At 36.5% G+C, this 16,095-nt stretch overlaps 1 protein-coding gene across 1 annotated transcript; it reads left to right on the top strand.

The window, feature by feature from the left end:
* Window positions 1–1,774: 1,774 nt before the first annotated feature.
* LOC132645571 (signal peptide peptidase-like 4) lies at window positions 1,775–15,709 on the top strand. The gene is made up of 14 exons (XM_060362615.1): window positions 1,775–2,115; window positions 6,391–6,549; window positions 6,659–6,770; window positions 7,093–7,212; window positions 7,375–7,526; window positions 7,672–7,854; window positions 8,164–8,198; window positions 9,976–10,138; window positions 10,965–11,018; window positions 11,919–12,011; window positions 12,128–12,270; window positions 13,135–13,205; window positions 13,709–13,792; window positions 15,174–15,709. The coding sequence occupies exons 1-14, from the start codon at window positions 1,972–1,974 to the stop codon at window positions 15,275–15,277; spliced, it is 1,617 nt and encodes a 538-aa protein (XP_060218598.1). The 5' UTR covers window positions 1,775–1,971; the 3' UTR covers window positions 15,278–15,709.
* The last annotated feature ends 386 nt before the right edge of the window (window positions 15,710–16,095 follow it).

Raw genomic sequence — 16,095 nt, 5'->3', positions numbered from 1 at the left:
GAAAACTGTCTTAATATTGTTTTGGATTAGGATTACTTAAATGTAATTGCAAAAGATACGATGTATACATAAGTGATACAAAAGTGTACGTGCTTAAAACATTTCAAATGTAATAATTGCCTTAAATATTTCTCATGGTAATGTTATTTTCTCTTATAATGTTGTATGATAGGTGATCGTGATTCACGTGTGTATTATATTCTGATAGTCTCCACTTAATTGCTTAAAGGGGTATCAAAAATCAAAATATTAGTTAGATTACTTCTTTGGTTAACTTGGATTATGAACCACATACTCTTCATGGCAAAACTCTCTCATCTTCGTTCTTTAATAATATTCTTGTTTAATAAAATTTTTTAGAAGATATACTTTAGTTCTTTCAGGCAATATGAGATGAAATGATCTTTTTCCAAGAACTTCATAGTAAAATTTTAAAATAAAAACATCAAAACACACACACAAAAGAATATTGACAATCTTACTAAACCGAAATTACAAGCTAGCATAGCATGATAGCTGAAAAGAATGTTGTGTGTTATTAAACAAATTTGTGAAGGCGTAAAGACTCTTCTTTATTGTCCCATATGGTCAAGAGAGTCTTGATCATCATAAAAATGGAAAAAAGGTACATCAGACTATTGCTAATCCGTGGAATTAAAATGGCCAATGTGTAATACTACAAATCTACATGTAAATCGTTTTTTTTTTTTTCAAAAGAGTGCGAAGAGAAAGTAAAGATATTTTGTCCTATTTACTTCTTAGAAAACCCTTTTGTCCTAGAGTTTTATCCTCTTCTTAAGAATCTGAATTAGTTTAAAACATTTTACTAAATTGTCTGGTGTTATCTCTTTTATGTCACATTTATTCTCATTCGACTTTTAAAATCATATATTCATCTATGGATTGCTGGTCGAAAAAGTTAAAACATACCGTTAAACATAATGATAGTAAAAGATTTGTCTCTTTTATGTCGCGTTTATCCTCATTCGACTCTTGAAATCACATTCAAATATGAACGGGAGTTCGAAAAATTTAAAACATATTGTTAAACATAATGACAAATGATTTGTCTCTTTTATGTCGCGCTTATTCTCTTTCGACTTTTAAAATCATATTCAACTATGAATTGCTGGTCGAAAAAGTTAAAACATACTGTTAAATATACAACAACAAAATATTTGTCTCTTTTATGTTGCGTTTATTCTCATCCGATTTTGATATCACATCCAACCGTGGATTGCTGATCAAAAAAGTTAAAACAGATCGTTTGGACATGGTTTGAAACCTTAAATCATACCTTTGTGGATGATGTGAAATTTCATCCCATGATTTCGCATGTCCAAACGTTGATTTCAAATCGCATGTCAAAACGCCTGCTAAATATGATTCTAAAACAAACAGTTGGATGCAACTTGAAGGTGTTCCATATCTCAAAGGCAAAGTTACCTTTCATCAAGAAATGACAACACATAAATATACCATTTTATTGACAAATTCATGGAGTGAATAAGAAAGGTTCCACTGCACAATTGAGGTGACTTACAATGGTCAACAACCTTGAAAGGACGTATGGTACACGCGTCATTAGCGAGAGTAGAGAAACCCACACGGGACAGAAAACTAAAAATAGATCAACAGTTACAAAGGGAAAAGCAACAACTCATTACTACAATAATTAAACCCAAAAAAAAAGAAGACCAAACCGTGCTTTAATTGAATATATTTTTTCTCATTTCTTGTTTTCATACATCATAGTACTATAGTACTATATGGTGAAAAAAGCAAGAAAAACTATTGTACTATGCCCCACGCCTTCCACTTACCATGTCTTTCTTCACATCTTCCACCAAAAAACAAAGTACAAAGGAATTAAAAAAACAACAACAACACCCATTTCACTCTTTACCTTTGATCTTCAAGATTTGAGCAAAAACAAAAAAAAAATAAAAAAATCAAGGGTTCTTGAATTTCATGGAGTTCAAGAAAGTAGACTGTTATATTTGTGGTGTTTTTGTTGTACTTGTGTTGTGTACTTCTTTGGTTAGTGGTGGTGATATAGTCCACCAAGATGATACTGCTCCAAGTAGACCTGGTTGTAGCAACAATTTTGTTCTGGTAACTTCTTGATTCTTGTTTTAACTGTGCCATTTTTGTTTTTTTATTTCAAAGATTGAGTCTTTTTTAGTTAAAAGTTAGTAGTTCATTTTCTGGTTCTCTCCATTTGTTTGAATATGCCCTTTTGAGTAACTTTGTTCTATCTGTACTTTACTGGTATACAAGTTAAATTTGGAATTGTAGGTGCGTTTTGTTGAGAGTTGTGATTACTCTTGTTTTTTTCCTCCTCTTCTTCTTGTGGTGTTTATGTGTGTCTTTTAACTTGTCTTAGAAGTCAAATTATTTTGTACTGAAATCAAATTGACCTAACAGAGTGAAATCGATATAGAGAATTCATATAGTGTTAATCAATTGAGACACAGTTGCTTGATCTGTGTGGCTATTTATCAGTGCACAACTCATTGTTTTTTATTTCTTAGGTCAAGTGAGCTTTATTTAGCTTGTAGAGGTTGGATTTTGTTTTGAGTCCTTAACGTTTATAATTGCTATTCATCTGCTATATGTGTTTAATTGTATTAGAATTTAATCAATTAAAGAGAACTATGGCATTAGCACCCAAGGGTGTGAGCTAACGGTCGATAAGCTGGATTGAAGAGACCAGTAGAGGTGAAAAAGTTAGGCGATTTTTCCACCTATCTAAATCTGGATGGATAAAGTTATCCAATATCTGTACCAGGCAGGTATCCTGCGACATAGTTGGAGTGCTCCAAAAACCACCTTTATCCAAATCAACATAAACATTATTTGGTTCATGTTTTCTTTGGTTTGGTGCTGATCTGCAGGGTCTCTCGAAAACTAAGTTGCTTGTAGCGATATGATGCATTGTATCGCTATTTTATTTTAAAAAAAGGGGAAGGATGCATTGCTTTGCTAAGCCCTCCCATCATGCGCTCAATTTCTTTCCTCATTATCCTATGGCATGTGAATTAAGAAATGAGAGTTTGAATGAAGTGGCGCATTTAATTACCAAAAATGAAAAAAGAAGTGGCAAATCTAATTACCAAAAAAAAAAAAAAAAAAAAGAAGCGGCGAATATTATCTATCGTAATAAAAGAAGAAGAAGAAGAAAGAAGTGCTGGATATTTTGAATCAGTGGATGCAGATTATTAATGCACTCCTACACTTTTCTTAAAGAGGGTGCAAATTTAATATAATCTTTAGAATTTCTTTAATACAGTCTCACACATATAGGTTGAGCGGTGGGCGCTCCCACTTCCAGTTACTTGCGATTGCCCCTGATTGAGTGGTTTACCATTTAAGAGTTATGTAAAATATGACGGTACTTCCTCAATTCCTCTTCAGTAAAATATGATTGTACTTCTCCAGTTCTTCAGTTAATATATGATTATAGTAAATTGAATGTTGAAAAGTGGAAAAGTTTGTTACCAAGATGTTATATCAAGACAAAATGTGATATGGAACTCTGCATCCTCAAGTTGAAAGTCCTTTGGTTAGACATTAAAAGTAACGGACAAACTTTCTTAGACAAGAAGCCCCAACAGGTGTTATACGATAAATGACCCATCGAATATCATTTTCCCTTTTCCTAATCCTAAAACATTGACTATGTCTCTGCATGTTCCAGCATCTAAATAACATATACTTTTTTTACTCTTTTCCCAAGTCGATGTTGGTTAATCACTCTCAACAACATGGAAAGACGAAAAGTGAAGAATAACCACTCTCGTTAATATTGGTTCTTTGACCAATCTCTTCCTTCCACTTTGGGATGTAAGACCTCAGGTGATCTTAATTTTGATGCAAGCCCTAATTGTAACGCTTGGCTATTGTGTCTTATGCCTCATATTTGATGATCTTTGCACAAAGTTATCAGTCCAAAAGCATCTAAGGGGTGAACAAGATTGTACTGTGCAAAAGGTTGGTAGTTGTGAAGTTTTGTAAAGTTGCTTCTCTCCCTTCAACCTATCGGGGTTACCTCTTGGAACAAAACATTGCTTTTTTTGCATAGTGTACTACATGGTTTTCTCTCTTAAACAATGTGACTACTAAGGAAGGTATAAAAGCAACTGGATAAACTGCGTAGAGTTCCTCTAGGAAGATAACTGCAATAAGAATATCATTTTATAAGGTGGGACAAGGTGACAAAGTCTGAAAAGAGGTTGATTCATACCTTTGTTGTCTCCCTACGCTATTTGGTTAGGCAACTTTTTTCCCTTGGTTTCTTCTTGACAAATTACCTGATGTGGAAGAAAGAGACTAAATTAATTGGAGTATACATAATTAAGGCCTCCTCAAAAATAGCACTGCGGATACTACAGGAAGAAGAGGCTTTATGGAGGAAAGTGATAAATGCTAATAAGTATGGCACTTGATTATTAGACACTGTCATCAGAATTCAAATCCTTTACACAATTTTTACAATAGGTAATGGGCTACAAATTAAATATTTAGATGGATGCTTGGATTGGAATTGGACATGCTCCTGCTTGTGTGGAATCTCCTGAAATCTTTAATATAGCAGTAGAACCTGGGGCAACCTACAACTGTTGCTCAGATCAGATCTAAGCAATTCAAATACTATTTTTAGAAAGAATTGCTAAGATTGGCAGTGCGATTTCTTGCTTCAGCTGTTAGGCTGACTCCATAGGAGTATTACTGGGTTAGTGAAGGAAAAAAATCATTGAGATGGACAAAGACAACGAGGGCATCTTTATAGTCAATTCAGCCTACAAAACTTAAGCTTCTGCTCCAAGAATAGACTGGTGATGGAATATGATTTGGAAACCAAAGTGTTTGCCACGGTAGCATGTTTTGGATGGATTGCAGTAAATGAGCCCCTTCTCACTCAAATTTAATGAAGCAGGTCTTTTCATTCTCTAACAGGCATTGCATGTGAAGCTAATATTGAGACAGTTAATCATCTCTTTCTTCACTGCTCAGTCGCAAGACAAATGTGGAACCTGTTTCTGAATCTATTCAGCTTCAAATGGGTGAAGCTCAAAGACTTAATACAAGCTTTGTGGAGCTGGAGAAGGGCTAAAACTCAAAGTATCGTAGGAAATTTGACTCACAATTCTTCCTCTCATATTTTGGGTGATACAGAATTAAGGAAACCTCAGATGCTTTGAAGTCGAGAAGGCAGCAAGGCCTCATGCTTTAGCTCTTGTACTTTTGGTGTAAAAATTGAAGTGTCTACAATACAGAACAAATGTTAGCCTTTTCTTCCCCATACACGGCTAAAGGGATACCCTATTTTTCTACTGTATCTCTCTTTCCTAAAGCAGCCTTCTTGGTGCTACAATCTATATAATTAATCTTACCTTTCTCACCTATCCAAAGAACAAAAAAGTACCTTTCCTTCCTCTGAAAATTAATAAAAAAAAAGAAAAAGTTGTGCCCAATAGTACAGTCAGAAGAAAGCTGGGTCACTGGTATGGGCAGGTAAGATGTTATATTTATGCGCAGAAGGAAATTTAGAAGATGTAATGTTATTCCAGCTTTTGACCTTGTAAAGTCCTTGCTGTAACTTGTTGACATGATTGAGGGATCCACTTGCCTGTTTTATTTGTCTTCGCACATACTGTCTAAACCTCATGACCCGGCCAGTCTGTTGTACTAGTTGCAGCTGTGGAACCAAGAGCATCAGAAAAGGAGATGAGTTTAAAAATTTAGTTGCTTCTTAAGTTAAGGAGATGAACTTTATGTGTTTTCAGTAAAACATCGTTCAGTATGATTTTCCAATCAAAGGGACAGCTTTACTATCATCAGGTCGCCTGCGGCTTCTCCCTAGTATCACTTTATCACCAGATCCAATGAAAAAGACTTACAAAAGGATTGAACTGAGAGAGTACACCGTATTAAATCCTGCCTGTTGTGCAGAACCCTGATGGAGTAAGATCTCGTGGAAATTACATATTCCTGTATTGCTTGACCATAATTTATTTTCCTAGATCATTATATGAATTGACATGAATAACTCAGATGCCATAGTGTTGTTCCACACATATGTGCCATGCTATTTGGAAGAGAGATTTCTTGCCTTGTCGCATGGATTGGGGACTCGCCGGCTCGGGGATGTTAAATTTGAAAAATTCTGTTTTCTCCTTTCCCTCCTTGTGAACTGTCTGAGAAACTCCCTAGCATAACAGTAGTTAGTGTTACGGTTGGTTTGGTCAATATCACGTGGAAGCAGACCACTGTTTAGATGTTAATAGTTTTTGCTTGGTCAAATATTTTATTTGTATATGTTATTGGAGTCTCTTTGTCCCACACTAGTAGTTGGACATATTATCTAAATAGTGTTTCCTGGAATAGGTCAAAGTTCCGATCTGGGTTGACGGTATAGAAGTAACAGAGTTTGTTGGTGTGGGGGCTCGATTTGGCCCGACAATGGAATCAAAGGAGAAGCGTGCTAATCAGACAACGCTGGCCTTTGCAGACCCTCCAGATTGTTGTAGCACACCTAGGAATAAGGTTGTTTCACATTTATTTCTCCTGTTGAAAGCATATTTGGTTGGAATCCTCAAAAAAATTGTCATTTTGTATAGTGAACTCAAAGTTTTAGGTTTCTAATATGTGATAGCTCACTGGTGAGGCCATCCTGGTGCACCGAGGTAATTGCAGTTTCACTACCAAAGCTAACGTTGCAGAAGATGCCGGTGCTTCAGCTATCCTCATAATAAACAATCAAACAGGTTCAATGCTCTTCCTAAGTATTATCTGTATTGTTTTCCATGTTCCATTATGAATTAGCTCATTCTTGATGGTCTTGTGGAAACTGCAATCAGCCAACCAACAGTCCTGATTTATTTTTTGAACCACAGGCAGTGCTATTTCCTTATTATCAAATTTCAGTGATCGATTTTGGTGTTGACTTGGAACGTCATTACAGTGTGTCCTATGGAAAAAACTAAAATCATCCGATAATTTCCTGTATTACCACCCTTGCTTAATGTCTTCTTGACATGCACATGCAGAGCGCTACATATAACTTTTGTTCTCTCAATTGCTATGTAGAGCTCTTCAAGATGGTTTGTGAAAAAGATGAACCTGACTTGGACATTGGTATCCCTGCTGTCATGCTCCCACAACATGCTGGCACAAGCCTGATAAAGTTTCTTGGAAATAGCTCTTTTGGTGAGTCCCATGGTATTTTACTAATTTTGTAGGTTTCTTTGGGAAGGGTGGGGGGACACAGCTTATAGCTCCATCGACATAGTTAGTTGAGATTATTTGACATGGCTCTATCGTTGCTGATTTGTTTCCGAAATAGTGATTAAAAGATCTTCCATCTTTCAGTTTCTGTGCAGCTGTACTCTCCAAAGCGCCCAATGGTTGATGTAGCAGAAGTATTTCTATGGCTTATGGCGGTTTCTACCATATTGTGTGCTTCTTATTGGTCTGCATGGCGTGCCAGAGAAGCTGCAATTGAGCAGGACAAGCTCTTAAAAGTAAAGTCACAAAGATTCCTCTCCGTCACCTCTTTATTTTTCCTGCTCTTTAGGCTGTATTCCATGTGTTTTACAATTTTGAAGCATGAAACTCACTGCATCTTTCGTTAGCAGTTTGGTTGAAATATGTATCTTGGTCTCACAGGATGGCTCAAATGAATGCAATGGCACAGAGATGTCTCGTTCTGGTGTTGTGCTGGAAATCAACATAATATCAGCAGTTCTGTTCGTGGTGGTTGCATCCTGCTTCTTGATTATGCTTTACAAATTGATGTCCTCCTGGTTTATAGAGGTTCTGGTGGTTCTATTCTCCATTGGGGGTGTTGAGGTATGTCACACCAAAAGGAGGAGCCTTAATTCAAGGGTAGCAATACATAAGATTTTACGCAAATAACAAGGCCCTAAATATGAATGGAAATCAGGACCTTTTCATTTCCATCTCTCAATACCTTTCATATTTGTTTCCAATATAATTTCATCCCTAGGTGATCCCTTTCATTGATCCATCTGAGTTAAGAACTTGCTAGCACATCATTCACATATAGGAAAGATATAAATAGATTGAATGAGGTTAAGATTTTTGTATCTTCATGCGGACAATATTTGAAATAACACTTTTCTCACATTGTGCTTACAGGGTCTACTAACTTGTTTGGTCACTTTGCTATCATGGTATGTATCTTATTCGTGCTATTCGTATATTATTTTCTTAGCTACAGTGCGTCAAATGCTCCACCAAGCAAAACCACATTTGCACTGTTTTCAGGAGAATTTTCTTAGAAAAGTTTTCTGAAAGAACTGAAGATGTTTGTATAGTTGTTTTATAGAAGTTTGTTAGAAATTAATTTTAAAAAAACTTCTCCAAATATCTTTTTGATAAACTGTTCAAGCAAACACTACCCAAACTAAAAAAGTTAGCAAAGCTTCCAGCTAAAATAAGCATCTCCCCTTTTGTATTATGTGGGAGGGTTGAGTAGGTTGGCTGATTTCATAGCCGCATATCATTGTCCAAGAGAAAACAAAGGAAAAACATCTCTTGCTTGACGCAAATGCTCATTAGTCTTACTTTTCCAGCTGGCACTCAGTGCTCTTCTTTTTGGCTTCAGAAATTCAGTAGTAAGACTGCTCCAAGAAAGATCACGAATGAAAATCAATCTGTAATTAGGCAGCTGTGCATGGAAAACAAATACAAGTTTCACATCAACTTATACCATTGCATTTTCGGCTCTTGTTAAAATTCTATCTAGGATTCAGGGCCTGAAGCCTAATTAAATTCTATCTAGGATTCTTGGTATCAAATTATATTTAATAGGGATATGAAGCCCCAACCATCTTGTTTTTCTGTTTCTGACGCTCTGTAATTTGTTCTGCAATTCTGGCCCTTATTAACACTGACCTGTGGTTGCATTGTGCATAGATCTTGATCATGTGATAACAAATACAAGTGACATTCTTGCAGGTTTTGGCGGACCTGAATGTAACTTTATTTTGTTGTCTTTCAAAACTTTTATAATAGCATGAAGCTATAAGTAAAAATCTGAATTGTTGAATAAGATTGAGAAGTGTTGTAATATAGGTCATGGCATGGAGCAATAAATAAGGAGTCTTTCCCGGAAGTCAACAAATTTAAAGACAAAATGGAAAAGGAAATTTCTTGCTCTTTAACTTGACATGTTGTCCACCTCAATGTTTTACATCACACTTTTCAAGCATTAATCACAATTAGATTTTCTAATGGCCATAATCATACACTATGGTAGTAGTCACATTATCATTACATGTTTGTTCTTTCAAAAATACCGACCATTTATGAGTGGCAAAAAAGAAAGATTACGGTTGTTCTTTCTCAAAAGAAAACAAGATTACGGTTGTTGCTGTAAATCAGGCAACATCTGTTGTTTAAACAAGATCACAAAATACAGTAACATATGATGGTCCTTTCACTTAGTACTTAATGATTTGAGCATATGAGATGCCCCCATTTCCTATTACTTATCATATCAGGTTTAAAGCATTCAATCTAGTTGATTTTTTTACATCCTTTCATGTGTGATGGGTCTATTAGTTCCGACCAGAGTAGCAGTTATTAAGGCTCCAGTTTTGCATGCTTTGGTGAAAAGAAGGATAAAAAGCATATTTCGTAATGCTCCTGCACAGCTGTACTTTACAGTGAAGATCTAAGCCACATTTACTATCCTTTTGCATGCTTTTTATCCTTTTTTTGGTGGGGGGAAGGCGTACATAGAACCTTGTACTCTTTCAGATCACCCTGGGTGTGTGCTCTTTTGTTATAGTGCGTTATGGACATCTTGTCATTAACTGTGTTTGTTAGTCGTTGCTATTAAATTTTATTTTTATTTTCTTGAAATAAGATTGAAGAACATTTTACATACCACAACTCTGGTTGCTGGTGGTTCTTAGAAGTGTAGCTAACAGTCATTATATATAGTTTCAGATGGTTTGAACGTTTTGGACAGTCATTCATTAAAATTCCTTTTCTGGGACCTGTTTCGTATCTGACGCTGGCGATTTGTCCATTCTGCATAGCCTTTGCAGTTCTGTGGGCAGTTTACCGTCGTATCTCCTTTGCTTGGATAGGTCAGGATATACTTGTAAGCACTGTTACAATGGTGTACTTTTCCTTTGTCTAACATCATCTCAGTTTCTTGTATCTCCTTTGTTTCTTTTTTTTTCCCTCTCAGTTTCAACCCTGACCGATTGGTTAGAGAGTTGCACTAATCTAACCAGGGTTTTCTTTTTTCCTTTTCTTTTATGGACTTGGGTGGTGGGATGTGGAACCACTTCTTACCCTAATAAACTTATAGAAACAAATTATTACCTGAAAAGACATACCTTATTCAACAAATTCCAGAGGAATAAATCCTTTCTGTGTGCTTCAAAAGAAAAAAAAGATTTTTTTTGCAGTTAATGTTGTCTTAAAGATGGCACAATATGCTTAAAAAGAGTAGACATGTATTTTTTCCGATTGATTCAGTAGGTATGTGTTTAAAACGTGGTTATGAGGGATAAAGATGGAAGTAGCTTCTCTATAATCAGAATATGGGTGACATCTTTGCTCTTGATTTGACCTTCCTATGTGCTTGGATTCTTTTCATCTTTGGATTTCAAGAGAATATTGGCTTCTGCCTTTTTTTTTGTTGTCCTTTTGTTGAGTTTTCAGGTTCTCTTCTCATTATCTTTTGTTCTCTTGGAACTACTGTACTTCTGGGGAAATTTCCTGTTTTCTGTAAGAACTTGATGAATTAAATCTGTAAACATTTTATTCTTTTTTGTACACTTGGAAATATGTTTTTTTGTTCATCCTGCGACGTGGAGGTGTGTTAGCCTGTTAGGCATATTTTTCAGTGTTGGATAGCTCTATTTTTGTTCATATTAGTAGTGGCTGAGATGATGGATTAACGATCTCTTTTTACCTAGGGTATTGCATTGATCATCACGGTTCTCCAAGTTGTGCAAGTTCCAAACCTCAAGGTAAAACAATTCATGCTGCTGGTTTTTATTGTGTTACAGCTCGACAGTTTTATGTAATGTTTTGCTTTAGGAAAATGGTATATCCATGGACCTTCACTCGTTAGTGCTTGAAATTTTATTGTGGATGAGCAACGTCTTCGTATTGTCGTATCCTGTTCTTTACATCACTATTAAGTAGATAAGCGCTCCTCAAAATCCTAAATTCTACAGAAGGCAACCTTTTACTTCAGTGGAAATTCTGTTTTTGCTTTTCGATTGTCAACAACTAATAAGGAATGAGGAGAGATACGGAGAAAGTTGCCAAACACCTTTGACTGACTTCCTTATATATAGAATTAAAATACATAGAGTTACCACTGTGTAATCTCAAATTACCCTTAGATGGTTATTAATGTAACTCACTTTAGAGCCACTAAAATGTTTAATAAAAAATCAGCAACCTGCTCTATTTATATTTGGAGAAGAGGGTAGCTCAAGTGGAAAGCGCCTCCACCTCCAACGTTAAGGTTGTGGGTTCAAGTCACCAAGGGAGCGAATTACGATATACAAAATATTTGTAGAAGAGGTTTAGAAAGCTGAGAGTATGGGTTACAGAATTCATCGTTTGTAGTTACCCCACTTCTCCTCCTAATGGAACAATGCTTCACAGCTGGTTTTTCTGCAGTTTATGTTGTCTTTTGTCCTGCAGTCAAACAACTATAATAAACAACTTTCTCAAAAAAAAAAAAAAAACTATAATAAACAAGCAAGAGTAAAAACTAATAATTTGGTTCAGGAATAACCTTCTAGTGTGATTATTTCTTGGTCCTTCGTAGACTTGAATTTTTGCTGAGTAGTCCAAAGATTATCAGTATTACTGGCTGTCTGACATTATCCCATTTATTTCCTTGACTGTATCAGGTGGGAACAGTTCTTCTGAGTTGTTCTTTATTGTATGACCTTTTTTGGGTGTTTCTTTCCAAGCCGTTGTTCCATAAGAGTGTGATGATAGTGGTAAGCTCTTTATTTGTTTATAGAGTTTCTTCTCTGTGTTGTTTGTGTACTTCTACCCTGCTATAACTACCAAGGACTATTGCTCCTGAAATGTGATCATTTTCTCCTGTGTGTAGGTTGCACGCGGTGATAAAAGTGGAGAAGATGGCATTCCTATGTTACTCAAAATCCCACGAATATGTGACCCTTGGGGTGGCTACAGTATCATTGGTTTTGGTGACATAATTTTACCAGGTTTACTGGTAGCATTTTCTTTAAGGTTTGACCATTGGGCTGAATGGAACTTGTTGTTTTTTACATAACGTGGTTCTATCATCTCCTATATTTCAATCTCCTATATTTCTTGGAGGCTTCCAATTTTTTTTATTTTTTTTTTATAAGTTTACTTATTTTTCCATCCTCCAAAAGAGCCTGTTCAAAACATTGGCTCTAGCACATTTGATGGAAGGTTCTAAGCCCTATGGATGCCTCTGTGAGACCCATGGATGCATATAGGGGTGACAAAATTAGCCCTTGAAGACATGACCCACCGAACCCGTTCAAGTTTGGGCGGGTCAATTAACCCGCCCCAGTTATTAGCTCAGCCCATTTTGACCCGCCCAATTTAGCCCATAAAATTGGGCTGATGTGTAGCCCAAATTGACCCATGAGAAACCTTGTCAAAATATAAAAACATTCTTTTTGTTTGTACTTAATAAAGAAAAACAAGTTTTATTAGGTACTTAAAAAACTATAAAAGAACAAATAAAGATGTTAAAACTTAGTAAGAATTGGGCGGGTTTGGTTATGACCCGTTTTTTAGCCCATTTTAGCTTAACCTATTTCAACCCAAGTAACTTTTGGGCGGCTCATAATTATTAACTCCACTTTTGACCCGGCGAAATTCATCCCAACCCGCCCATTTTGCACCCCTAGCTGCATAATTAAATGCTTCCATGTTGGACATTTCTGATTCTTCAGATGAGCAATTTAAGTAAATTTCAAGACTAAAAAGAAAGGTTGAAGGTTAGGTTATCATTTAAATGATGAATGCATGTAAGTTCAAATATTAAAGCAGTCAAAAGAAAGCTTTATACCCTTTTCTTGTTTTTGTTTTTCCCATTGATTTTACTCTTTGTTGCAGGTATGACTGGCTCTGTAATAAGAAACTTCGAGAAGGTTACTTCCTGTGGGCTATGATTGCTTATGGTTTAGGTATGGATTCTTCAGAAAATGGGAATAAACCTATTTACTTGACATGTAATTTTGATTGTGACCAAATGAACAGCATTCTTGTTGTCGATAAAACTGCATTGCTGGTTGGTGATTTTATGTTTCATCCCTCTCTCTTTCTTCCTTCTATTCATATGTTCAGTCTGAAAGCAGGGGACTGTCTCACGGAAGTATGGAACTCGATCCTGGTTAGGTGATGAACTGCAGTCATGATGATTATGCCCATTTTCTTAATAAATAATTCAATCAAAAGTATGTTAATCAGTAGGAAAAATTTGAGGAGTGATATACTTGTCAATTGTCAGTGTCTGAGCTTGATATGTCTCTTTTACCATGTCAAGAGAAGTTAATATGTTTGTGTAAACAGCCGAACTATTGCATATCTTTATGTATTAGCATCCGTTGGTACTGTTGATCAGTGTTTTCGATTTAGAACCAATGCAAGCTTCCATTTACCTGTTAATTCCTTTTTTTTTCTTTTACAGGTTTGCTCACGACATATGTGGCTTTGAATTTGATGGATGGTCATGGTCAACCTGCTTTGCTTTACATTGTTCCTTTCACACTAGGTATGTTACAAGAAGCACAAATGGCATCTCCTCGTGATGGAGCAGCCAAACCTATAACATCTGGTTGTTACGACAGAGTCCACCACCGCACACTAGAATCTACCACCACAAACACACATAGGGTGATCACCTTTGGGTCTGATCACTGTAAATAAATAAAATGGACATTGGACCTTACCCAATGAGGTGAGGATTGCCCAAGACTATGTCATTCCCTCAACTAATCCCCCCCCCCCCCCCAAACCCCCCACCCCCTGCCCGCCCTTGGGCTGGACATTATAAAACCCTTCCACAATCTATGAGGGGCAAGTGTATTTTGTAACAACACCCTTCCGTACGTGTAACCTGTTCTAGGTTTTCTCGTGGACTGGAGATTTTTCTTTTTCCTTTTCTTTACTTGTTATTTTGATTTGTTTTTGTTTTATTTGAGAGGAGAGTGGGTAAAGAGAGAGAACTAGTTGAAGAGTGAATCTAGAATTGAAAAAGAGTATGTTCAACTTGCTGAAGAGTGGAATCGGAGCAAAGTCAATAGCTAGGTGGCTGAGAGAGATGAGGGACGCCCAGACCGATAAAGTAGGTTGAGAAACGGTCATGTAAATGGGAGTGTTATTCAAAGATAACCTGGAGGTAGCGAATTGTAAACCCCCAGTTTCCAATTTTCTGCAAATTGGTTTCTGATATCCCTTTTCCCCCTCTTTTTTAGAGGTTTATGGATGAAAAGAAGAGGTAAAAAATGTCAGCATCTCCAGTAAATTTTTATTGCAAATTGTTCACTTGTTAAGTCACAATAAGTTGCAAAATTAATATCAAAAAATTCTTTCTAGTCTCAACTCTGCCATAGACAAAAATCTGGTAGTTAAGTGGAGAAGGGTAGATAGGCGCCATTATCACCTGATTTTCGAACTGTGTGGCACTGGTTCTCAGGGATTTCTCGATTATTTACAGAGAGAAAAAATGGTACCCATATCTGCCTCCTTTGGTTTTTTTATTTTTTTTTTATTTTTTGAGGAGGATATCTGCCTCCTTTGTGCTAGAGGTCAAGTTTTCTACCCAACAGATTGATGTTCCTTATACGCTCTGTAGCGACTCCCTGGTTCTGTGTCTGACCTAATTTCCCATACTTTCGTCATGCTTGTCTTGTGTCGTCTCTGAGAAATGTCATATTCAAGGGAGAGTATGAACAATCACCTATCAACCCAAAATAAAATGAACAAATTGAGGGGAGTATGGATGCACTCTAGATTTATATTCTGGTAAAGCTGTTGACATGGGACAATTGCTTCTTACATTTTCAAATTTTGGCTAAACAATAAAAGCGTGAACTTTTCGTTTTCTATGTTAAGCACTCATCATTTTAAACATCTGTTATTGCTCATGTTAGGGACATTTTTGACGCTGGGAAAGCAAAGAGGTGATCTCAAGCATCTGTGGACAAGAGGAGAACCAGACAGGCCTTGCCCGCATGTCCGGCTTCAACCAGAGTAACTTGATAATAGACGAGCCAAATCTGTAATCCACTTATAACTCTGATTTCTCCAAATACAAGTTGGCGTACATAAGAGTGAAATTGTGCAAGAGGGTGGAATTCTGAAGATAGCACGATATTTAAGTAGGCTGCCCTTGTCAACACCGAGCAGACACTTTACGGGTATGTATCAAAGCTGAGATGTAGAGCCTGTAGTTTAAGTAGAGTTGAAAAGTCGTGTACTGCCTGTGCAGCCGCCTTGTAGCCTGCCAAGCTTCATGCCTTAAGCTGTTTATTAAATCCGTCACGATCAGGCAGTAGCTGTAATAGCTTCTTTGGAGGGAAACAAGTGTGCAGTAGTTTCATCTATAGTAGGAAAGACAACTTTTGTATGATACAACTTGTCTTAGCAAATGGTTAGCCACTTCAAAGTACTGGATGTATTACTAACTTGGGGCCTGTTGTGTGAAGAGTATGTTATTAATCTGTATTGCAAAAACGTTGAAACAGTAACTTAGAAATAATTTCTGAAAACAGAAAACAGAAACTAGACAGATTCTGGAAAAACCAGTAGAAAACGGAAAAACAGAAACTGGAAAAGTAATAACAGTCTCTGAAAAATATTTAAGAATGAAAATCGAGCCCACTGAATGCACAGTGTGTCCTTAAGAAAATTATTCCCCTCAAGTACCCAAGGTTAACGGAATATATCTTCCCAGTATAGAATGATCTTACTCACCGGTGTATCGGTACCTAAAACAACGGTGTCAGCGAACCACTCAACGACAGTAAACTACACTGGAATTTATTTGTGCAGAAGAAGAAGAAGTTTTGAAGT

This window comes from Lycium barbarum, chromosome 6 (assembly GCF_019175385.1).
Source record: "Lycium barbarum isolate Lr01 chromosome 6, ASM1917538v2, whole genome shotgun sequence".
NCBI classification, from domain to species: domain Eukaryota; kingdom Viridiplantae; phylum Streptophyta; class Magnoliopsida; order Solanales; family Solanaceae; genus Lycium; species Lycium barbarum.
The sequence above is the reverse complement of the archived record's forward strand: the minus strand, read 5'-3'. Positions and strand labels throughout refer to the sequence as shown.

Bases quoted from the DNA above. Each gene is read 5' to 3' on its own strand.
- LOC132645571 (XM_060362615.1), top strand. From the start codon at position 1,972: ATGGAGTTCAAGAAAGTAGACTGTTATATTTGTGGTGTTTTTGTTGTA. The intron at 6,550-6,658 runs GTTGTTTCACAT...AATATGTGATAG, and splicing joins GTAGCACACCTAGGAATAAG to CTCACTGGTGAGGCCATCCT. The intron at 8,199-9,975 runs GTATGTATCTTA...CATTATATATAG, and splicing joins TTGGTCACTTTGCTATCATG to TTTCAGATGGTTTGAACGTT.